This window comes from Colossoma macropomum, unplaced genomic scaffold, assembly GCF_904425465.1.
Source record: "Colossoma macropomum unplaced genomic scaffold, Colossoma_macropomum, whole genome shotgun sequence".
NCBI classification, from domain to species: domain Eukaryota; kingdom Metazoa; phylum Chordata; class Actinopteri; order Characiformes; family Serrasalmidae; genus Colossoma; species Colossoma macropomum.
Genome location: NW_023494795.1, coordinates 33,192,671 through 33,217,905, shown reverse-complemented (window position 1 = coordinate 33,217,905; position 25,235 = coordinate 33,192,671). Strand labels below are relative to the sequence as shown.

The window sequence follows — 25,235 nt, the reverse complement described above, 5'->3', positions numbered from 1 at the left end:
TGCTGAGGTTTTACACACATCTCAGTGTCCCTGCTAGGTTAATAAAATCCACACAAGAACAGCTCTGTGGTCAAAAACTGACCATTGATGAATAATTAGAGGATGGCTAACACAAACTGTGCATCAATAATTGGGCTACTGTTTCTGACTGTACACTAGCAAGGAGGAGCTTAATGGGAGGAGTTTCTAATAAGGTGGCTAGTATGTATATACAGTGATTCTTTGGATAGAATGACTTGGGGGTGGCTGAAAAATAATATATAGCCACAAAATGGGTGGATCGTCAATATATACACACATAATGGGACACTGTACAAAATGTAAGTAAAAACATAACACAATGATGTGCAAATCACTGAAAGCCTGTGTTTAATTAAGAATAGTACAAAGATGACACATCATATGTTGAAACTGAGAAATTTTATTGTTTTTTGAAAAATATATGCCCATTTTGAATTTTATGCCAGTAAGACGTTTCAAAAAAAGTTGTGTTGTGTAATGCTAAAAAAACACCTGGTCAACATCTCATAACTAATTAGGTAAATTGGCAACAGGTCATGATTGGGTACAAAAAGAAAGTCTTTCAGAAGCAAAGATGTGAACTTCTCCACCACTCTGTAAAAGACTGTACAGGCAAATAGTGCAACAATTCAAGAATAATGTTTCCCCACATAAAAAAGCAAACACTTGGGGATTTCATTGTCCGTGGTACATAGTATCATTAATAGATTCAGAATATCCAGAGAAATCTCTGTATGCAAGGCACAAGGCTGAAAACCTATACTGGCAGGTCATAATCTTTGGGCCCTCAGGTAGCACTGCATTAAAGACAAACACAAATCTGTACTGCAAATCACTGCATGGGCTCAGGCACCTTTTTTAAAACCACTGTGTGTGTACACAGTTTGTCACAGCATCCACAAATGCAAGTTAAAACTCTACCCTGCCGAGAAGAAATCATATATAAACAGAATCCAGAAATGCTGCCACCTTCTCTGGGCCCAAGCTTGTTTAAAATGGACTGAGGCAAAGTAGAAAAGTGTCCTGTGGTCCGATGAATCAAAATTTTAAATGCTTTTTGAAAATCATGGATGCCATGGCCTCTGAGCTAAAGAGCAGAGGGTCCACCTGGCTTATCATCAGTTCACAGTTCAAAAGCCAGAATCCGTGATGTTATGGGGTGCATTAGTGCACATGACATGGGTGACTTGCACATCTGTGAAGACACCATTAATGCTAGACAACATACACAGGTTTTGGAGCAACATATACTGCCATCCAGATGACGTCTTTTTCAGAGAAGGTCTTGCTTATTTGAGCAAGACAATGTCAAACCACATTCTGCATGTATTACAACAGCATGGCTCTGTAGTAAAAGGGTCTGGGTGCTAAACTGGCCTGCCTGCAGTCCAGAACTGTCACCAGTGAAAACATCTGAAGCATTATGCAACAAGAATATGACACATGAGACCCCAAACTGTTGAGCAGCCACATCAATCAAGGGAACTGGAAAACATTTTACTTTCAAAACTACAGCAGTTGGTCTCCTCAGTTCCTAAACTCTTACAGTGTGTTTTTAAAAGAAGATGTGATGCAGCACAGTGGTAAACATGCTGCCCCAACTTCTCCAGAAGTGCAGAAAAGGTTAAGAAACACAGGACCTAAACTGAACAACAGTGATGTCTGTGTAATATGTGTTACCTGATGCTGTTAGTCTTTACCTCACTTGGACTGTATGAAGTCAGTAACAGACTTATGTTTGCTTTACAGAAAAGAACAGCGATACATGCCATGCAGAACCAGGAAGTAAGTTGCTGTAATATGTATATTAGATTTTGAGTCTAGTATTATAAGGTATCTGTGTTGTTTAGATATTGATGTTCTGTTTGTTCGTTTTAAATCTTCTTTCACTCTTCTCTCTGATGTACATAGGGAAGAGGCCCAGAGGCTCTGCAGAAGCTGTGGATCAAACAGACAGTGACCCCAGTATGCCAAGTAAATTCTTACATTTCTTGTACAACATTGATCAGCACTTGAAATTGTTCAGATAAACTTTGTCTATTAATGCCAGTTTTATTTATATCTTGCAGATCTCAGGTGTTTGTCCACCTTGCACAAATTGGAAAAGTGGGTCTCCACTTCTAAAAACAGCCAAAACCTGATTGATACGTTGAATAGGAAACTTGCCAAGGGTGAAATGGACGCTCTGGAAAAACAGTTAATGAATAAGAAACTAAAAAAAGGGCTGTATTTCAGTGCTAAAGATATTAAGGACATTTACAGTAACCAAAAGCTTCAGTCATTTTTTGATACTGGTAAGGATGCCAAATTCCCTGATCTTCCACTGAAGTTATTTTTTGAAACAGATAGAGGCCATGCCACAGCAATAGATGATGATGATGATGTCACAGACAGTGCATATGGATCTTCATACAGTTCAAGTTACAGTTACAAACATTTATCACACAGTGAGAATCAGTTACAATCTGATGACCTCGCTACTACATATGAAAGTACAGACCTAAGAGATGCCTTGTGTAATGTGAAAAAAACAACTGAGGGCAAACCCCAAAATACTAATGTGTCACCGGAGGAAAGACTTGCAAAGCAACCCCAAACCCACCATGCTGACCAGGGCCAAAGTGCCACACATACCCAAATACAGCAAACTCCAAACACACAGTCTGTCCAAGAGATACTCAAAATTGGTCCATTTACACCAGAGCCATTTCAGCCCACCACTTTGAATGTAGGAGGAGACGGTCTCATGCAGAGTGAGGGTCCCCAGATTAACCATGATCCTGATCCCATTGCAAAGTTTAAGGTCACAGACATGCCATCACAAAAACATTGTAGGGGAATCATTTTTTCAAAGCAAAGACAAGAGCTCCCTGATGCCCATTGTCAAAATGGATCACTTGTCCAAATGCAACATGCAGGCAAAGATGGTACACTGTTAGAAGAAGCCATGGACACACAGGAAATGCTGGAGAAGCCAAACATACAGTCTGCCAGAGAGATGCTCACTGGCAAACCAAGTGAACTAGAGCCATTAGTGTTCACCTCTCCGCTAGTGGCCGCAGATTATCCAGTGTCAAGTGAGGGCCCAGAAGGTACCCAGTGGAAGAATGGTTCTTATCCCATACCACTTTCTGATTGGACACAATTGCCCTCTCAAAAGTCATTTTTTCCAAAGCAAACCAAAGATCTCTGTGTCGCTTTGAGGCCTGATGGAGATGATACTCTACTAGACAAACCTTTGAACCTGCAGGAGAGTGAACCAAACAAGCAGTGTGATCCAGAAATGGCCAACAGTGAACGCCTTGTAGGGAATGACTGTGTAGGTGTGGTAGTCGACTGTGTAATGCAAAGTGGAGTTCAAGAGATGAACTGTGATCCTGATCCATTTACAGAGTTTGAGGGCACTGATATGGCATCCCAAAAGGAATGTAGGGGATTTGATATTTCAAAGCAAAGACAAGAGCTCCCTGATGCCTATTGTCAAAATGGATCACTTGTCCAAATGCAACATGCAGACAAAGATGATACACGGTTAGAAAAACCCATGGACACACAGGAAATGCTGGATGAACCAAACATACAGTCTACCAAAGAGATGCTCATTGGCAAGCCATGTGCACCAGAGCCATTACTGTCCACCTCTCTGCGAGTGGCAGCAAACAATCCAGTACAGAGTGAGGACCCAGCAGGTCCCTGGGAGAAGAGTGGTTCTCAAACCATACTGCATTCTGACAAGACAAATATGCCCTCTCAAAAGTCAGTTTTTCCAAAGCAAACCATAGATCTCCATGATGCTTTGAGGCCTGAAGGAGAAGATGATACACCACTAGACAAGAAGAATGAAGCAAACATTCAGTTTAACACAAAAATGGCCAACAACGAGCCACATGTTTTAGACCCTGGCTGTCTGGGTGTGGCAACATACAGTCTAATGCAAAGCAAAGGCCCACACATGGATACCAAGGAGAGGAGTGAAGCTGATGTCTTAATACAGAAAAAAGATACTGAGGCACCACCCCAAGAACAAACTGAGAATGTTTCCCATACTCTTCAGGGGCAAGATGGGAATTGTAAAGGACCGATGTGCATTTCTGAGGTAGTGAAAAATCAGACAGACAGACCCTCATACAGAAATTCTGTAAATTGTCCTTCAGAAATCCCTGATCAGATTATCCGCCAGTCATCCACCAGTGGAGATGTGCAAGCCAGGATCTGTAGTACATTAGTAAACGATTCAGTAAAAATAGCACAAAAAGCTAAAAGGAGACAACAGCAAAACAAAAAGCTTAACAAAATAAATGACAAACGCAGACTGCTGTATGAGTGGGCAAAGAAAAAGTGCCCCAAGGGCAGTGAGGAAGAAGTAGATGAAGAAGTAAAGAAGGTGTTCCACTGTATTTCAGTTGAAAACCATGTACAACACAGTGAGTACCCATGTTTCAATACAGAGAACGTCATGGTGTATAAGGACCCCCAAACTGGAGAAAGACAGATCATTGTCACTGATGAGAAAAACAGCACTGCCAAGAAAACCATCCCAAAGGAGATTAAAATTTTGCTCAATTATCAGATGTGGGTGTGTGGTATTGCGAAAGCAGTGCTCATCAATCAGAAGGAACAAGAGCTTCAGTTTGATCTGCAGTTTTTGGAAGGAATAAAAAAACATTGTGAAAAGTTTGTTTTTGAAGCCCTGGCCCCCGCCCTAGCAGTGTTCAAGAACCTGCAGAGACGAGAGAGGTTATATTCTCTCATCAAAAATCACTAAAGATTCTTACACGGTCCACGTAGAGAACCGGTAAACCTCTGAGATTTCAGCCCTTTAGCTTTTCACTAAAGTTTCAATCATCTTAGAATTTTAAGGCCTTGTGTTTCTCAGAAGTACAAACCTGTATGAACAGTCCATAAAACATTTAACTTTTTCCTTGTTTTACAACTTTGGTTTTACATGTTTACTTTTAATGTTTTGCTCATCAAGCAATTTTATGATGTCACCAAATTGTAATTACCAGTTGTCTCCATTCAGATGGTCATTAGCAACTGGTAAATTTATCATGTGAGCACTGGGATGGACCAGTGCCAGCTTGGTTTATTGTGATGCTGTGTTATAAGAGAACATGGTGATGCATCACAGCTTTCTTTTATTTTTATGTCATTTCCAGTTGCTCTACAGGTTAAATTGATATGTTTATCTATCACGTCATATATAATATCTATACGGTTAGAGAGCATTTTCCTTTGCCTTGTTTTTTGCACTACTGCTGTAGAAACAACTACACCTGTTTTTTATGTGTATATACCAGTCACTTTTGGAGAGATGTACACAGTTGGTTGTCTTTAAAAATTAATATGTCTCCTTTTGAATGCCACAGTAACTTTTTTGTCAACTTAATTTGGAGCCAAATTAATAAATGTCATAATTCTTTTGGGTAAATATTATATTCATATCTGTAAATGGAAAATGTAGACTCTAATTTGTTTATTTGATCCTTTAAGGTTTTACATTCATGATGAAACCCAGCAAAAATACAAACAAACTATATGTCCATGATGAAGTACCTGCTAATCTAACTATGCTGCAGTTTCCCTCTTTATCATTTTCTTTTTTGTTGATTTGTTTGTTTTTGCCTTGTGACCTTTCATTGTTAGTTGTTATGGCACTTGTGTAGTTTCACTTTTCACCTATTTTCTTTTATGTATTTTTTTCGACTGATTTCCCCTTTTTTTGCACTGTTTTTTTTTGACTCAATAAAAGCAAAAAATATATAAATAAATAAACCACAACTCACAAAACAAGCTGACAGACCTTGCCCGAGTTTTTTCTTTGCCCAAGTGTATTTATGACTTTGTCTGCCACTCGAATGCAACATCCTTGTGGTAAACTTGGAAATTTACAGGTTTACGAAGATATATGAAGACACTGTGTCATAAAATGTAATCCTTCTATCTGGCGGGTTTCATGTTTCATATGTGTTTATATTATTAATGTGCCAGCTGGGATAACTCAACAAATTCCCAACACTGATTTGGGATAGGGTTTGATTTGGACTAGGGTTGGAGTGAGGACTAGGTTAGGGATAATCAAGGCAATTTAATACACAATTAGCTGAATGTATGCTGAATGCAAGTACATAGCATCTAGAGTGCAATACCTAAATAAAGTGTTACCCTCTTTTGAATACTTGCTGTATATTTGCAAACTTATACTTGCTTTTTAAACCACAAAACAATATAAAAGTATCAATATTTTACTCACATTGTGTCTGAGGTAAAATACATTGTATGTAATTGTGACTGATGATAAATGTAGCTTGGAAATAAACAATTAGCACTGGCTGTCAATATGTTAGAGAATCATGTTAAATTTAAATCTATATACAGTGCCTTGCAAAAGTATTCAACCCCTCTCAAAGTCATGGTCTTACAATGGGATTACAAATGACTAATTTTGTGCTGTGTCACATTTTATTTTAAAAAGCTGACCCTCAAATTCAATTAATTTAAAGTGATATTGGTTTTAAATCAAATGTGCCAAAATGACTAACCGTAAAATGCTGTTTTCATAAGTATTCAACCCCTGAACTGAGGAAGCTCCAAGTTTTACACAGATGAAAGACACTAACGAGGACTGTATGACCTGTATTTAAACAAAAACAGTACAAAGACAAGATATTTAATGTTTTATCTTATAAACCTATATGTTCATTCTGGAACTGATGCCTGCAACACATTCCAAAAATATAACATATTTTTTAAACACTTCACAATGTGTTTAAAAGTGTAACACAAGTGTTAAACTGCTCCTGTCCCAACTTTTTTGGAATGTGTTGCAGGCGTCTGTTTCAGAATGAACATATAATTACAAAAAAACAATGAGGTTTATAAGATAAAACACTAAGTATCTTGTCTTTACAAATCACTACTTTCCATTTTTATTTTGAATTTTATGTACCGCGCCGACTTTTTTGGAAGTGGGTTTGTATATTTGTTTACTTCTCCCACTGTCAAACACAAGGCAACCTCAAGATGGCAGTAATGCTACAGAAACTCTATAACAGCACTGCTGTGGGGTTTAAATCGTATAAAATCTGATGGTTCAGCACTTTGGCTCCACACTGCTGAAGCCTCTGGCTGATCATAATGCATTTTACAGACAGGTTTTATGTGCTGGTTGTGTAAAAAGTGAACAGAATTAAAATGTATTTGAATGGAACAAATCAAAGATGCTGCTTCTACAGTAGTCCTATCCAAAGAGAATTAACTGGCATTTAAATAGTATTACATGTGTGATATAAAGTAAAATAATCTTAAGTTAAAAAATTAGTACATTATTAATATAACACTGTTTCAAATGCTTACATCATCCACTTACTTTTATAACGGCAGATTTTTACACACTTTATGTTTCAGACTCCAAAAGATGTAATGTTCAAGCAAGACCAGTCACTTTATTAAGATCAAATGAACACAGGAGCATATTTTAAGTCTTATGAAGAAGAAAACAAAGGAATAATAATTAAGTCACTCAACTAAAAACAATACCTGCAAAGAATAATAATAATGCTAATTAAAATGATGCTGTAATGAATATAATACCAGTAACAATGGCAATAAATGATTCTTACTATCCACCAATATCACAATGATGCACACAAATACAGCCAGGGAACGTTCACTCCGTATCTTCACCCTTTTCAGTCTCGTTTATTCGGGAGGTGGATAGGGAAACGCTCTGACGCAAAGAAATTGGAGGCCTGTTCATCAGTCTGGAGGCAGATTAGCCATCGTGCTCTTCTGAACTAACAAAAGCATCCTTCAGTTTCAGAAACCTGTATATAACCTCTGTGTACTGTAGCTGTTAAGGGTCGGTCCAAGATTCTTCTAGAAGCATAGATTTCAAGGAAACGCCAACGTTTGGTGACTAATAGTGGCATTTATCGAGCCATAGAGGGGCTGCTGGTTTGGTTTTTTCCGATTTTTTTCAGTCTCTAAGCCAGGCTGGACCTGCTGGTGAGAAGCGGATGCGTTGTTCAGGTCGGTGACGGACACGGTGGTGACTGAAATGAGCTTTGTGTGGAGTGGACAGAGCCTCAGGAGGCGTCTGAGGGCACATGTTCCTCAAAGCCCTCGCTCTCCCTCACCAGCGCTCTCTCCAGGATCACGCGCCCTTCTTTGTAGCGCTGGCTGTCCTCCGTGGCAAACTCGTAGATCCAGCCCAGCTTGCTGTTGCAGTTTTTGCAGCTCACGTCCCGCACCATGTGTCTGCCGGTCAGCATCACTCGGTCCTGCACCTCGCTGTACTGCAGGTTCACCACCTGACCGAAAAGAAAAAGGTGAGCAAACTTCATATCAGAGCACACTGCCTTTGAGCTCAATGTAAAAGCACCACTTTTCTCGCTGTCATGGACTTTACTTTGTGATTAGATAATGAATTTTGGCAAACTTGGCAATTTCGGCAACCAACTATCACCAGTCTGAGGCTTAGAAGACTTGAACATTAATTATTTTTATATTGAAATTGCAATTTCGGAGAATTATAGCCTACATTATCAAAAACTTTGTCTTAAGTTTTAAGTGGGGACATTTAACCTAATAACACAGAGTTGTATACCGCCTGAAGGGTTCGACCAATCAGAGGCAATCAAACCTCTGTGTTGTGACATCACAATAACAGTTTACTGGTCTTCTGTCACATTACATTAAGCGGTCAAGCCTCAGGCCAGAAAAATAAATATTCTGGTCTTCTTGGTAAAAGTGTGAACCTTAATTTATAGAAAATAATTGAAATTTAATTTAATAACTGCAGTCACAATATTAGTCAGAAAAAATGCAATTAGATATTTTCCCCAAAAAGTTCAGCCCTACATTAGTCTGCAGTTCATCGTTAACTAGCAAGCCTAATATCAAGAATGAGACCCATCAAAATAGAAATTATAAAAACAGACAGCTTCGGTTCTGAAATCCAATTGGCTGAGCTGCATTTTTAACTTGATACATTCAGGGTAGTCAGTAGGAATTTGGGGTCTCATGCAAAATGTATGCTTGGACGTGCCACAACATGACTGCATATCAGTACACTGTATTAAACTGGCCGAAATTTGAAATGTCAAAATAAAACTCTATAATTGACTGTTTTTATTTATCACTCTTAAAAAGATGGTTTAGTAAAGCAAATGCTTCTATATATAACCATGAACACTCAAAGAACCCTCTGCATGACTAAAGGGTTCTTTGTATAATGAAAGGGTTCTTCAGACTGATGGACATTGTGCTGTAGATGGTTCTACCTTTTTGAAAATTGTGCTACATAGCACCTAAAAAGATTTCATGCTTGTAACAATAGAAGAACCCTTTTGGTTGCTATATAGAACCCTTTTCAAAAAAGGTTCTACATAAAACCGTCTATAGCACATTCATGCATATTCTCCATCAATCTGAAGAGCGATTTAACGATGCAAAGAATCCTGCAATCACACAGAGGGTTTTTCGAGTGTTCATGGTTCTATACAGAACCACTTTCTTTTTCTAAACCATCTTTTTTAAGAGTAATAATTAAAAGCACATTCATGCACATTCTCCATCAATCTGAAGAACCCTTTCACGATACAAAGAATGCTTCAATCATGCAAAGGGTTCTTTGTGTGTTCATGGTTCTATATAGAACCATTTTGTTCAATAAAGAACCCTTGAAGCACAATCTTTTTAAGAGTGTACTATAGGACAGATACACTATTCAAAGCCCACAAAAATCTCTGCAAGCATACCTTTTTCAGCTATACAGCATAAAATTTATATGAACACTGGAGCAATTCTGGTTCTACTTCACCTTCACTTTAAACAGGTACTTTTCAGTGGTTGAGAGAACATAACACAAAAACAGAGGGTACACTGCATTACTGATTTATGAAGGAAAAAACTCATAAAACAAAATATTGTTTAGACAGCTCTATTATCATTTCCATTTGACAACTGCAGTTACTACAGCTTACGCTTCCTTTCTACTAAGAGCTCCAGTAGATCATCATAACCCACCTAAACCTCCTAAAAACTGGGTGAAACCGTCTTCCTCATTTTTGTTGTTCTCTTTTTGCTTTTCCCTGAGACTTGGTGGCATCTTCATTTGAATATAAAATAATATGGCATGTCACCATGGCAATGTTTTCATGCTCTTTTTTGATTCTGGCATGTAAACACAGCACTATGAGGCACAACAATGTGAAAGGCTTTCTTAAGAATCAGTACAAACAATTACAGTTAAAAATCTAATCCAAACAGTTTTCATATTTTCCTCACACGTAGGTGATCATCCAAGACATGTTTGGTTTGCAAAAACATAGTTTTAGCACTAGAGCGACGGGGCTAATTTAGCTGGTAAAAGAAGCTTATACCCCCTGCAAGTTGACATTGCTTCAAACACACCATGTTTAAAAACAGCCAAATATTTACTACAGACAAAATTCAGAGTTCAAGGCGTCGGTCATTTTTGTAACTGTTATGTTATACAGTGTCAGAAACCACATATCTAAGTCTATTATAGTAGATTACTTAACAACGCTACACAGTTTAAACCAGTGGGTGATGAGTTAGCACCATGCTAACTGGAAAAATATAAGCCTCAATTACTTTTATATACAATAGTCTTGCAGCTCCACCGCTAAAACTAAAGCAGCAAACTTCAGGCACAAAACGTGTTTTGAAGGATGGACTACATTTATGTTAAAGCAGGGGGAACTGTGTCAATTTTATTCTTCACCAAACTATCACTTTACCACCAAACTGATTCCGTCCCTGTGCCAAACGGAACAGAATACATTTATTGTCATTGTTCAAATATATGTCATCTTATAGCTCATCTATGATCTCTATAAATAACAATAATTCTCAGTGGCTGGATCGCAGTGGCTGGATCACCTGTCAGGTACCAAGAGCTTCTACTGAACTGGAAAAATCTGCTTTTAGCACCAGTGAGCTGGACTTCACAACAGGAGTCTCTAAAACTCTAAAAGCTCATGTCACTCAGTCATTTTAAACTTTTAGTCTCTAACCACCTTCAGACAGCCTGTAGCTTATACACACATCTTTTTGTCTTAATGATTTTCATTTGTTTTAGTTGGTAAATTTCATATCAACTTTTTCAATCTCTGTGTAATTCGCTTGGCTACATTGTAAATGAGGGTCACCCTCAATACATACACATTATATATATATATAGTAGGACTGTCACCTTGTTGAAGAGGAAAGCACGGCCTGTTGCTCCAGTGAAGCGTGTGGAGATGAGCTCGGAGCGGTTGGTCAGAATGGTGTCACAGTTGGCACAGGAGAAGAGACGGGTGCCTCCGATGTGGTCGAGGAAGATACGGCCCATTGCACTGCCAGCAACAATAAAAAATAATATCAGTCATAGTCTGTTTACTCTGCAAGTGCATTAAACATCAGTCAGATGAGCACAAAGCATAAATAAGATACTGGAAAAATAAGTACTGATTGGCCTGTTATGGAGCTATTGCCTTACTGAGTTAAAGGCTAGACTATCTATTTGAAGTGATAGTCAGATGACCAATGATTGCATCACATATTTAGCCGTTTTGACCTTTAAAGGAGTCTCTTGGCAATTATCCTAATGTGGATGTGGTAATGGTGAATGGAAGGTGGTAACCACCATTTAGCATTGATTCATTTGCATTATGCCATTTGGTGCCTGTTTGTTTTCATGTGATGTTAGCAACACTGGGCTTTTTGACTGCATTTCCTTTAATACAACTAGACAATTCAATGAGCTGGAAGACTCACCCCACTCACATAAACAGTTTAATCCATATTTTTATTTCTGGTGCAGTTGAAAAAACGTAAAATAACAATAATAATACATAATAAAACCAGAGAAAAGGAAACTGGCATTAAACAGACTTTGGCAGCAACGTTTAAGCTGGGTGTTGCTATGAAACTGCCAGACACTGCCAGAGGTAACCAAGACAACAACACAGTTTTGCAATCTTTTTATTGTCTAATGATGTTATATAATCACTGGTGAGGTGCCAGAGAAGAGTGACCATAAGCTCTGCATCAACAGATGGTCTGCAGATCCTGAGAACTGTAAATTATACATGATCACTTCTACTTTTGTTAGGCTACAGCTACTTCAGTTATTTTATCTTTTAGTACCAAGACTGTTTTACCTCAGATAGATTTAACTACCATAGTAAACAGACTAACGTTAATACATGTGTTCATTACATTTGCTAATTTTCACCAATGAAAACAAAACGACGTCAAGTTGGTAGTAATGAAACAATGAAGTAAAGAACATAACACAACTATCATATTAAGTATATTAGATAATATAAAATGTAAGATCTGACGCAGAAAACGCATTTTGGGTCTATTTTAAGACTAAGACAAAAGAGGAAACCCACAAAACACAGCTCCAGTCTGCTGTCTACACTGTCTGTCTACAGCGGCTCCTGTTAAAACAATCCGTGACGACGTCTCACCTTTTCGTTGTTTGTCACCGAATCCGATCGTTTAAAGCTGAAATTTCACTCTAGCAGATATGAACCCTTCCTCTGCGTCGCCTCTGTGTCTCTTCTGTCCTCTATTTATCTCTCTTTATCTCTGTTTTTCTCTCTTTTCCTCCTCTCTCCTCTTTCCTCTCGCTGTTTTGTTGTTGATATTGCGCTCAGCTGTTCCGCAGCCTGCGTCACTTCCGGTGCTGCGTCTAAATCGTCCTCTTGGAAAAAAACGCACCCTGTTCTGCGCATGCGTGATTCAGCAACTGCCGTACATGTGGATAAACCAACTGTATTTCATTTATTTTCCTCGCTGATTACATTTGACATAAGAAGGCACTGTCAGCTGCCAGCTACAAAGTGAAAATAACAACAGGTTATAGCTTCTATCATTCCCCAAAATATCCTCTTATCTTTTAGACCAGGGGTGTCCAAACTTTTTTCACAGGCATCCATGTCAAAATACCTGAGGGCCAAAGTATTATCTAAAAAACTATTCAACTATTCAAACATTAAAAAACACAAGCAAATAAAACTATTCATATTTGTTGATCTTTCTGTTCTTTACTGAAGTACAAGGTGAGTGTTTCCAATAGTGGCCAGTGAGTGGAAACACAAGGTAGGTGTTTCTTATAAAGTGGCCAGTGAGTACAAGTCCAAGATAGGTGTTTCTAATAAAGTGGCCAGTGAGTGGAAACACAATGTAGGTGTTTCTAATAAAGTGGCCAGCTAGTGTAAGTACAAGGTAGGTGTTTCTAATAAAGTGGCCAATGAGTGGAAGCACAAGACAGGTGTTTGTAATAAAGCGGCCAGTTAGTGTAAGTACAAGGTACGTGGTTTTTAATAAAGGGGCCAGTGAGTGGAAGCGCAAGGTGATGTATTTTCAATTTACAGAAAATAATGGCCGAAAAAGTGGATAAGCAAGGTCCACTTTCCTCTGTGTGAAGTGACTTCAGGATGACTTTGTGTTTCTGCGCTGTTAATCAGCTAAAACCCATATCAGCAGTGCAGGTTACATACGGCCTTCTCTTCTCTTATCTGAGATGAGAGGGAAAAGGACAATGGGCAATAAAACAGCTCAGTGCTGCATATCAGACTGCGCTGACTGAGAAATACTGTACTGCATAACTATCGTCTGCAGGGTTACTCACAATTAAATGCTCTTACTCAGAGGTGGGTAGTAACTAGTTGCATTTCCTCCATGTAAGAATTGGTGGATTTGTAGGTTTCTGAGTATTTTCAACTCATATGAATAAGTAAAATAATCTACATTTTCCTCAGTTCCATTTCAGTCAAGAACAATAGTTTTAATTCTCTTTTTTTAGTTTAATTTCATTCTGGTGTATTGGTTCAGCTCCTGTTCTGCTTAACTGTTGATCTCTTCTGTCATTCTGGAGCTTTAGCATTTTATTTGAGACCAAAACAATTCATAAAGAGAAGAATAGAGCCTGACGAACGTCCAACTTTCATGCAGATTAGATATAAGAACATTACATAAGTAAGGAGAGAGTTGGATGAAAATTAATGAACCACAGTTTCCAGAACTGGAGTTCAAAAACTGATTAAAGGCTCCAGAAAATTCAGACTTCTAAAAACCACCTGGAAGACCTGGTAGACACCAAAACTGTCCCCATCAGATAAACAGCACTTAAAGCTTTCATCTTTGAGAGAGAGGAGAAAATCAAGCTGCTTCAGATGGAGACAGGAGGAGACAGACTCATCAAACAAAGTAGCTAAACAATGGACTGACCACCCCAGAGTCCAGACCTCAACATCACTGAGTGTATTTGATTACACTGTGCCTCACAGAAACGTGGATTAGACCCGATGAATACTTCAGTTTAAACGAAGCCACACCCCCAGGCTACAGCTATGCACATAGCCCTCGTTTAAGCAGCCGAGGTGGAGGTATAGCAACCATCCATACTAAAGCTTTAGGCGTGAGGCAGAAAGTAGGCTATACATTCTCTTCTTTTGAAGTTCTTTTTCTTAATATAAGTGATCAAGGAACACATAAAAATTCCTTTTCACTAATTACAATTTACAGGCCGCCAGGGCCGAATTCTCAGTTCTTACTTCTTTCTCTGAGTTTCTGTCAAGTCTAATAACGCTTTCAAATAAAATAATAGTTGTTGGAGATTTTAATATCCACTTTGACAATCCTCAAGATGCACTAAGCAAGGCATTTATATCTATCATAGACTCCATAGGTTTCACCCAAATCATAAAGGGGCCCACACACTACCACAACCACACTCTAGACTTAATACTAACCTTTGGTGTAAACATAGATAACTTAGCCATTCTCCCCCAGAGCACAGCAGTCTCTGACCATGACTTAATCTCTTATGAAATTCACTTCAGTAGTAATGTGCGCTCATCACCATGTTATTGTGTTAAACGGACAATAACTCCCTCCACAGCTGGTAGCTTTATCAGAAACCTTCAATATCAGCTTCTGTCAGCTGCCATCTAATCCTACCGAGTTAGATGCTATGACCAAGCTCTTAGAGGATAGTTTTCAATCTACTCTAGATAGTGTGGCTCCATTAAAAAGTAAAATAGTAAGGCAGAAAAAACTCGCTCATTGGTATAATGATCATACTCGGGCTTTAAAACAGACTGTCAGACAACTAGAGCGAAAATGGCACCTGACTAAGCTAGAAGTGTTCCAGTCCGCCTGGAAGGAGAGCCTTATAGACTATAGAAGAGCACTTGCTACAGCACGCTCAGCTTATCTCTCCTCTCTCATAGAAAACAATAAAAATACTCCTAGATTACTATTCAGCACAATCTCTAAACTAACAGAGAACAAAACAGTTAGTGAACTGCAGATGCCATCAGCCTATAGCAGCAACGATTTTATGAATTTCTTCAGTGACAAAATTGAAAAAATTAGGCAGAAAATTCAGAATACACAATTAAACTCTACAAACCTGCTTCCCCATAATGCCAGCCTCAACCTTGAAAATACTATAAACCCTGCAGAGAGGCTGGAATCATTTACCTTACTTCAAGAAAATGAACTAGTTAAAATCATTTCTTCCACAAAATCATCTACCTGTATGTTAGATCCGATTCCTACAGGTTCACTCAAGGAAATTTTGCCAGAAATAACCAAGCCTATTCTGTCAATAATAAACTCCTCTCTTAGCCTTGGATACACCCCAAAATCTCTTAAACTAGCAGTAATTAGACTGCTGATTAAGAAAGCTAACCTCAATCCCTGCAAACTATCAAATTATAGGCCAATCTCGAATCTCTCCTTTATATCTAAGATCTTGGAAAAAGTTGTTGTAAAACAATTAAGTTCCTATTTGCATAGGAATTAAAAATTCATGAAAAATTCCAATCTGGCTTTAGGCCACATCATAGTACAGAGACAGCACTAGTAAAAACCAGTAAAAATTGTGAATGATCTATTATTATTCTCTGACCAAGAAAATGTGTCCTTGCTAGTCCTCCTCGATCTTAGTGTGGCATTTGACACAATAGACCACGCTATCCTATTAGACAGACTAGAAAACCTTGTAGGAGTAACAGGAACAGCTCTTTCCTGGTTCAGGTCCTACCTCAATGATCGCTATCAGTTTGTTAATATAAACGGTGAATCATCTGTTCTCACAAAAGTAAAATATGGTGTTCCACAGGGCTCTGTTTTAGGACCTGTATTATTCACATTTTATATGCTACCGCTGGGCACCATTATCAGTAAACACAGCATAAATTTCCACTGCTATGCCGATGACACTCAGTTATACTTAGCAAGCAAACCGGATGATAAAATTTAACTTAGCAAGATAGAAGACTGTATAAAAGATGTAAAAGACTGGATGTCGAGTAACTTTCTCCTTCTTAACTCTGATAAAACAGAGGTTCTACTTCTTGGTCCAAAAGCGTCTGGAAACAGACTGTCTAATTTAACACTTACGCTTAGCAATTTCTCAGTTGCATCAAGCTCATCTGTAAAAAGCCTTGGTGTCATTATAGACCCTGATCTGTCCTTTGACGCACACATAACTAATATTACTAGAACAGCCTTCCTGCATCTCCGCAATATTGCTAAATCGAGAAATGCATTATCTCTACAGGATGCAGAAAAGTTAGTTCATGCATTTATTACTTCAAGGCTAGATTCCTGTAATTAACAAGCTTCAGCTAGTCCAGAACACTGCAGCCAGAGTTCTTACTAGAACCAGAAAGTTTGACCATATCAGCCCAGTTTTATCAACCTTACACTGGTTGCCAGTAAAATTTCGGATTGATTATAAAATTCTCTTACTGACTTATAAAGCTCTAAATGGACTCACCCCTCAGTACCTGAGTGAACTTCTCTCTCACTATGAACCATCACGCCTACTTAGATCACAAGGTACTGGATTACTATTAGTACCTAGAATTAATAAAGTTACGTCAGGGGGGAGAGCTTTCTCATACAAAGCCCCCCGGCTTTGGAATAGTCTTCCTGTTAATGTTCGGGACTCAGACACAGCCTCAGTCTTTAAGTCTAAGCTAAAAAACTTACTTGTATAGTCAAGCCTTTGGTAATTAGTTTTCCCTGTCGGTTCTATACCTGCCAGAGTCTCTGCTTTTCTTTCTGTAATGCTGATTTCCTTGTAAAGCTGCTTTGTGACAACGCCTGTTGTAAAAAGCGCTATATAAATAAACTTTACTTACTTACTTACTTACTTAATGGCTGTGTCTGATCCACTCAGACCAGCGCAACACACACTAAAACACCACCACCACATCAGTGTTACTGCAGTGCTGAGAATGATCCACCACCCAAATAGTACCTGCTCTGTGAGGGTCCATGGGGTCTTGACCACTGAAGAACAGGGTAAAAGGGGGCTAACAAAGTATGCAGAGAAACAGATGGACTACAGTCTGTAACTGTAGAACTACAAAGTGCACCTATACAGTAAGTGGAGCTGATCAAATGGACAATGAGCGTAGAAACAAGGAGGTGGTCATATGCCTGATTGGTATATATATATATATATATATATATATATATATATATATATATATATATATATATATAATAAGTTTATAAGAGCCTGAATGTGGGTCTCTTCACTCTTGTACTCACTGTCATATGTCACACTCACTTTCACATTAATTTCATAGTAGTTACAGAACAATTCTTGTAGTTACTGAATAATAAATATTAATCTTAATAATGAGCCCAGGGTCCTGAGGCCTAATATAAAAGTAGCAGTACTAGTTTTAGTAGTAAGTAGTTTTTCTGATTTGGTTTATTTATAAGTGGAAACCCATGACCCACTTGCGTTGCCGTGGTGATGGTTTCAGGCCAATACTGAGAGGAACCTCTTCTGACTGGACATTTTGATTCCATATCTGCTGAACAGCTTTAAGATTTAACTTATCTTATCTTTTATCATCGTCCTGCTGATAAATGGCTCGTTGTACAGAATAGATGATCTGCTCAGTGCGAGAATTGTGCAACGTTACATATACAACAAGTGTTTACTCCAAACTCTGAGACTTCACTTTAACTTTGGCTTCATTAAAACGTAACATTCAGGCCAAGGTGCACACAGACACTGCCTAACAAAAGTTTGGGGACAATAATTAGCATTTCAAAATGTTTTTAATATAAACAAGCATGTTTTTTAGTATCAATTTGCACAATAACTTATAATATTAAAGCTTGAGCAGGTTTATTTAGAGGGAAACAGTACATTAGTGCTGAAGATAAATATACCAAAGCATGAGCACATAGCAGTGGTGTAACTATGATATTAGGCCAAGAAAATAGATTGCCACTCCATACTAAAATGACTTTCAATGAATAATAAAATGACTTTATCATTTTTTGTTTACTAACTATTGTCATTTCTCAAAAAGGTTTATTCATTCAGGGCATGCCACTCAACCCATACACATCTTAATGCTTATGTTAGAATGCCTATTTAAAGTTTCAGAGTTATAAATAACGAATGTGCAGGTTTGAGGGCTGTATGTGAAATTGGTTTTCATTGCTGAGATGCATTATGAATGAGAGCGAGAGAAACAGACATCAGTTCTGTCTGTGCAGTGCTGTTGGAAGATAACTGGTGAGATATGTTGGTACAAAATGGGATCCTTCTGTGTGTTATGGGTGTACAATTGTGTGCAAATGTCAGAGACCACCCTTCACTTATTCCATCTGGGAGAAAATGGGACTTCTAAAAACCACCTGGAAGACCTGGTAGACACCAAAGCTGTCTCCATCAGATAAACAGCACTTAAAGGTTTCATCTTTGAGAGAGGAGAAAATCAAGCTGCTTCAGATCTGAAAACATCCACAGGTGTTTCTGTCCATCCTTCCACTGTGAGAAGACGACTCAGCGCTGTGGGTCTGAAAGGATGTGTAGCTGCCAAGAAGAACCTCACTGAGAAAAGGATACGGACACATCAAACAAAGAAGCTGAACAATGGACTGACCACCCCAGAGTCCAGACCTCAACACCACTGAATGTGTTTGATTACTTCAGAAAATGATCAACCAGCTTCTAAGACTGAACTTTGGAGGTGTGTCTGCAGATTCTTTGAGGAACTGAAAGTGAGTCTCCTGAAAAGAATGGAAGCTGTAATAAAGGTAAAGAGTGACACACTCTTGAGTGTTGAGCACTCAAACATCTGATATTAGATTTAGTTGTTGGCTTCAGTGTAATTTTCTGCTAAATACATATTTTCTGCTTGTTTCTAGAAGCTGAAAAATGAATAACTTGTACCTTATGGCTGTTTTGACTGGAAATTATATAAATAAAAGGTGTCTTTTTCATTCAACTCTCTCCTTACTTTTACACACTGCTGTATATGAAAATGGCCATTTAAGATATTAGGCTACACCATGGCACTAATGCCCGCCAGTGATTCTTAATTGGTAGATTTTCTATCCTTCTTTCTTTCTTTCTTTCTTTCTTTGTCTTTCTTTCTTTCTTTCTGTGAATCTATCACTGTATCTATCTGTATATCTTCTCTCTCCATTGTCGTTCTTTATCTCTCCTGACCGTGCAGTTCATTTATCAGCCGTAACTGGCTCTTGCCCCACCCTTAGAAATGAAGCCCCTCCCACTGTGTGTGTTTGAAGTTCTTCACCTGAAGCACATTCACCCTTTCACCTGTCCATCACACATACAGGACACTGGGATCTCTGAGTGGACAGTAAACAGTCAGTAACAGGATGATGGACGCTCGCTGGACAGCCGTGCTCTCTTTACTCTCAGGTTTGTCTTTAATTTCTCTCACAATCATTAAAATAAAAAAAAAGAAGTGAAATCATCTGAAATATAATCGATATAGCTGATATTTTTCATTATGTTCTTACTAAGAGACAAGATTACTTAACTAATTTATAGGCATTTGTAAATGTTTAAAGTAGATTTATATAGAAAACTTCTAGTATTATATTACAAGATAATTATGCTTGTTTTATGAAATGATGTTGAAATGATTCTTGCAGGGATGGGACTAGAGAGGTATAAAGCACCCCAGCATTGATTCCCATCCCTGGAATTGGGCATGATGACCTCTGGCTGTTCCAGAGTGTCCCATCTTACTGATCAGTGCTTTTCTATGGAGATTATACATGCTGTGTGATCGCAATTGAATGCCTGTGTTTCAGATTTCTGCATAATGCCGTGTTTAAGATGTGAACAGAGTGAATTCAGAGTGGTTAAGAAAGAAAAGGTTGATTGTAGAGACTCAGATTTCTTTACAGTGGTGGTGATAGGAACCAGGGGTTACCGTGATTACAAATATAGATAGTATATCCAAAACCACTAGTTAACCTATGCGTGTCTTCTGAGTTTCATATGGAACGTTGATAGTGGTAAAATAGTAGAAAATCTAAAAAAGTAAAATGTCCTTCAGGACAATTTTGCCACATAATGCCCTGTATGTGTTAAAAAAAATTAGGCCAAAATCTTCTTCTTGGAACAGTGTCTCAGACATCAGGCAGTGAATTCATAACCATTTCATGTAATAACTTTCTGTGAGGGAGCTTTTAGAGGTGGACGTCTGGTTCCTATCACCACTACTGTGAAAAATTCTGACTCTGTAAGTTTCTCTAGAACAGAGCATTTCACACCAAACCACTCTGAATGACTCTGCTTGTACAGAAACTTTGAAATATTGTTGGAATTCTCTTTCTGTCTCAATCTCTCCAATTCCATATCTGATGAGAAAGGATGAATATCTCAAAACAGCTAAACATATCTTATCTTTTATTATTGTCTTGTAGATAAGTGCTTACTTTACTGTCTCAAAACAGCAAGTCATAAGAGCAACGATGACATTAGGATTGTTTACCAGCATCTGATGTTTCTGTATGATAATTACTCTCTCTATTGCCTCTATATCACTTTCCCAACTTCTAACATCATGTAGAATAAAAAATCTCAGCCAAAGAAAACAAAAAAATGATTAGAATATATGTATAATCTCACTGTCAGAAACCCCTCTCTTATAGCTTCACCTCACTGGTGTTCAGTTCAAGACTGTAGCAGATGTACAGTTTGTGTTGTCTATCGTCTACCTTTTCATCAGTGGTCAGTTTCTGACCACAGAGCTGCTCTTGTTCGGATTTATTTGGGTGGTGGTCCACTCTCAACCCAGCAGTGATGCACACGTGTAAAAACTCCAGCAGCACCACTGATACACTCATACCAGCAAAACACACACTACTGGCCAGTGAGTGGAAGTACAAGATGCCAGAGTGGCCAGAGAATGTATATATGTGATGCTGTTAAATAAACGATGTTTATAAAAGCTTGTTTGGTTTTGTTGTATTCAGCCTCAGTGTTGGTGATCGGAGGTTCTTTTCCTCAGAGGCACCATGAAGACCATGATGTGGAGGTGAGGTGGAGAGTTTGTACTTGTGAGATACTTCACTGTTAAAGGTTCCCAAAAGGGTTCTACGGAGCAATACCGTAGAGGAACCATTATTTTTTTGAGTATTTTTTTTTTTATTATTTATAGATCTGTGCAGAAGTCAGGGACCAGATATGAGATAGTTTACTTGCATTAAGAAGGGGAAAATCAAAGGAAAATATGTGGAAAAAAAGAGAATTTCCAAATCTGGAGCTCAAAAAAAGACACAAAGTTCCAGAGAAACTCCTAACAGCTACCTGGAAAACTATCCCTATCAGATAAGCAGCACTTAAAGCTTTCATCTTTGAGAGAGAGGAGAAAATCAAGCTGCTTGAGATATGAAAACCTCCACAGGTGTTTCTGTCCATCCTTCCACTGTGAGAAGACGACTCAGCACTAGCTGAAAAATTGCCTGGTCTGTATTGACCTGGTCTGTAATGGCCCGGTCTGCAATGACTCGGTCTATAATGACCCGGTCTGTAATGGCCCGGTCTATAATGGCCCAGTCCATAATAACCCATTCTGTAACGGCCCAGTCTGTAATGGCCTGGTCTGTAATTGCCTGGTCTGTAATGGCCCAGTCTGTAATGGCCCAGTCTGTAACGGCCCGGTCTGTAATGGCCCGGTCTGTAATGGCCTGGTCTGCAACTCTTTGGTCTTTATTCAAACAGTGCTCTGTCCGTCTGCAATCTCCATCTGTCTATTACTCTAAAATGCTCACTAATATACCATCACAGTGGGAGCTGGCACACCTGTTTCCGTGACCCTAGGTGACTGGGTTCTATGTATACCACTGTGCTAATAATACCTCACTTCTTTAGAGGCCTGGAAACTAACCATTTGCTGGTAGTCTATCCTGGACCTTAAAGAATGCTGTAGCATGCATTTGTTAGACTGCAGTAAACATACAGATACTTCAGCATTCATACCGCAGCTGGGATGTAAAGAATAAAGAATAACCAACCCTACAAATGAAAAATAGAAAAAAGATTAAACAGGAATTAAGATAAAACATCCACAGAAGAAAATAGAAAAATCAAACCAAGAAGCTGATGATGTTCTTTGAACAATGGACTGACCACCCCAGAGTCCAGGCCTCAACATCACTGAATGTGTTTGATTACTTCAGAAAATGATCAACCAGCTTCTAAGACTGAACTTTGGAGGTGTGTCTGCAGATTCTTTAAGAAACTGAAAGTGAGTCTCTTGAAAAGAATGGAAGCTGTAATAAAGGTGACACATTAAACGCTGAAACATATTTAGTTGTTTAGGCTTCTGTGAAATTTTCAGTTTTCTGCTTTTTTCCTGCCTCTGATAAATTAATAACTTGTACTTAATAGCTGTTATGTTTGCACAGTCCTGTATGAATGCATTATATAAGTGTGTTTATTCACATGCATGTTTAATCTCTTTCTGCATGTGTGTGTGTGTGTGTGTGTGTATGTGTGTGTGTGTGTTAGTTCCTTTGGCCTTGTCCTCACTCTACTGCTGACTCTCCTGCCGCTCTTTCAGGTAAGTCTGCTGTAATCTGGAGCTATGCGCTGATACAGAGTGCTGTGGTAACAGTTTGGCCTTGAAGTGTAGTAATGCTTTAACCTGGATCAGATCAATTCTCATCACACATACAGTTAGTTTACAGTAAAACACACCACAGATGCACTTCTTGTCCAGCACACTTTGCTCTATTATAAGTGTCACAGCCCCCAGTAGACCATTTACATAATTCTGAGAAAGTCCAGCCTTCTTTAGTTATTGTTGTCATGTCTGCCAGTGTTACGACCCCTGGCTAGGTCTGGGGGTTTGGGGGATGTGAACATGAGGCAGGTGTGGAAGGAAAAAGTGAGTAAAAAGACAACTCTGAATCTTATGATGGAAGTGTAGATTGTTTTAACACTGTTTTTTTCTAAAACAAACTCTTTTCTAATGCTCTGCTCTTTCTGTTTTTCTGCAGTTCACTCTGTGAGACCTGCAGACATCACTGTACTCTCAGCTATAGGACTCCCACACACACCTGGGTAACACACACACACACACTGACAGTCTTAAGGATCTCTTTTGGCCTGTTCTCACTTAGAGGATGCTGAGCAATTCATAGTAGTTAATGAAAAATTCATATAATTTAGATATAATTTGTAATGTAATGTTAATTCATAATATATACTAAATAATGTGTGCAAGTTCCTAAATAATACGTCATAAGATTAATAACTGAACTAAAGCTTGAGTTTAAGTGTAGTCTTGGATTACATGACACTATCAGTGAAGATTCTCTGCTCAAGCTGTGAATTGAGAACTAGGCTTAAGTTGTGTCCCTAAAATTGTAGAATATTAAAGCTTTCACTGTTGTGTGTTGTATCATTTACTACTTAAACAAAAGGCTAAAATAGCAATTCATACATTTAATATTGCATCAAGTATAGACTCTAATTCTAATAATCTGAATGTGAATATTGTGTTTATACTGCGTGGATGAGCTGCTTTACAGGGTCAGCAGCAGTATTAGTCTGTTTTGGACTGTGATGGAGTTTAAAGGTCCCGTGTCTGACATGTTTCTTGTACTTTTTTCCTCCTGAGGTCCCCTTAAAATATTAGTGTGGTTTTATTAGCAAAACATTCAAAATTAATTTCTACATGACTATTTTTCAACCTTTCTTTGACCCTTAGAGCCGCTTTATCCTTAAACAGACTATTTTTTTAAAGATGGATATATGTAAATAAGCTCTGTTCTGATTGGCTGTCCTGTATTATGCCTCATTCAAAGAACAGGCCAGGATGAAAACTGGCTGTTTCTGCAGTGTAGTTTCCATGTATAGACTGTATGGAGCAGGGAATGAACAGTACATTTTACAATGTGAACAGTGTTTACATACTACATCAAACTCTTTATTTCAGAACAGTAAAGAAAATTTAGTTTTCCATTTCTGTAGATGTTTTATTACACACATCTATAACCTAAGAATGGCTCAATCAGTTTGCACTGAAGTCCCTGTAGTTACTGAATAATAAGCCTTAGTAGGTAATAAGCCTGAGATTTTAAGATGTTAATAATGCAGTAATGCAGGTTGGTCTGATCAGATGTACAGTAATATTTGTAATATTTTTGCAGGACTGTAGAGTCTGTGATCATGAAGCAGCTGCACGGTGAGATACTGACCTTTATTCACACTAATATCAAGGCTCCTCAATTGTAAGCAACCGTGTTTGTGTGTGTGTGTGAGTGTGAACTCCTTGATCTGTGAAGAATTACAGACACTCATTACAGTAGTCTACATAAAGTACTTTTTCTCTCTATTATTAGATACTAAATAATTCATAGCAGATGCTCAATAAATCACAGTACTGAACATAATACTGAAAAAAGTTTAGTAGTTACTGAACAAGTCATTAATTACTTAATAGTTTATAGTAGGATGCTGAATAATTCATTGTAGTTCCTGAATAATTCTTAGAATTACAGAATAATGAATGGAATTTACACAATAGTTCATAGATTTCACTGAATAATTCAAAATATATATTAAATAATGCATAGACATTACTGAATAACTGAATATTAAAGCTGGAGTTTAAGAGGTTAAAGATGCAATGTGTAAGATGTCATTGTATCTAGTGCTGAGGTTGCATATTGCACCCAACTGAATCCCCCCATCACCCCTCCCTTTCCAAGAGTGTAGTAGAATTTAGAGTGGCCATCAGGTTTTCTGCTGTCACCTGTCCCGATTTCTTTTAGCTCCTTCATGTTTTTGCCTCTTTGACGGTGAGGATTCAACCTCTCTCACTTTTTCTTGGGCTAAATGATAAGTATGATCCTCCTTTTGTCAAAATTTGGGT

The 25,235-nt window shown here is 38.3% G+C and overlaps 2 protein-coding genes across 2 annotated transcripts in view; one reads left to right on the top strand and one right to left on the bottom strand.

Annotated features, from left to right (window-relative positions):
* Nucleotides 1–7,441: 7,441 nt before the first annotated feature.
* On the bottom strand, nucleotides 7,442–12,728 carry LOC118815845 (protein yippee-like 5). The gene is made up of 3 exons (XM_036582231.1): nucleotides 12,510–12,728; nucleotides 11,243–11,387; nucleotides 7,442–8,333 (listed from the first exon to the last, which is right to left on the bottom strand). Exons 2-3 carry the CDS (start codon nucleotides 11,381–11,383, stop codon nucleotides 8,109–8,111), a joined length of 366 nt encoding a protein of 121 aa, XP_036438124.1. The 5' UTR covers nucleotides 11,384–11,387; nucleotides 12,510–12,728; the 3' UTR covers nucleotides 7,442–8,108.
* A 6,903-nt stretch (nucleotides 12,729–19,631) lies between these two features.
* The window catches only part of LOC118815844 (phospholipase B1, membrane-associated-like), a 33,847-nt gene continuing 28,243 nt past the window's right edge, over nucleotides 19,632–25,235 (top strand). Inside the window, exons 1-5 of the mRNA XM_036582230.1 lie at nucleotides 19,632–19,759; nucleotides 21,328–21,389; nucleotides 22,865–22,916; nucleotides 23,356–23,419; nucleotides 24,511–24,545. Coding sequence (XP_036438123.1) covers nucleotides 19,717–19,759; nucleotides 21,328–21,389; nucleotides 22,865–22,916; nucleotides 23,356–23,419; nucleotides 24,511–24,545 — 256 coding nt within the window. The 5' untranslated portion in view covers nucleotides 19,632–19,716. The remainder of the gene's footprint in view (nucleotides 19,760–21,327; nucleotides 21,390–22,864; nucleotides 22,917–23,355; nucleotides 23,420–24,510; nucleotides 24,546–25,235) is intronic.

What these genes read in the sequence shown, in the direction of transcription:
- LOC118815845 (XM_036582231.1), bottom strand. Translation starts at nt 11,383, where the DNA reads ATGGGCCGTATCTTCCTCGACCACATCGGAGGCACCCGTCTCTTCTCC. An exon ending in GTGCTTTCCTCTTCAACAAG is followed by an intron (nt 8,334 to 11,242) that starts GTGACAGTCCTA and finishes CTTTTCGGTCAG; the next exon opens with GTGGTGAACCTGCAGTACAG.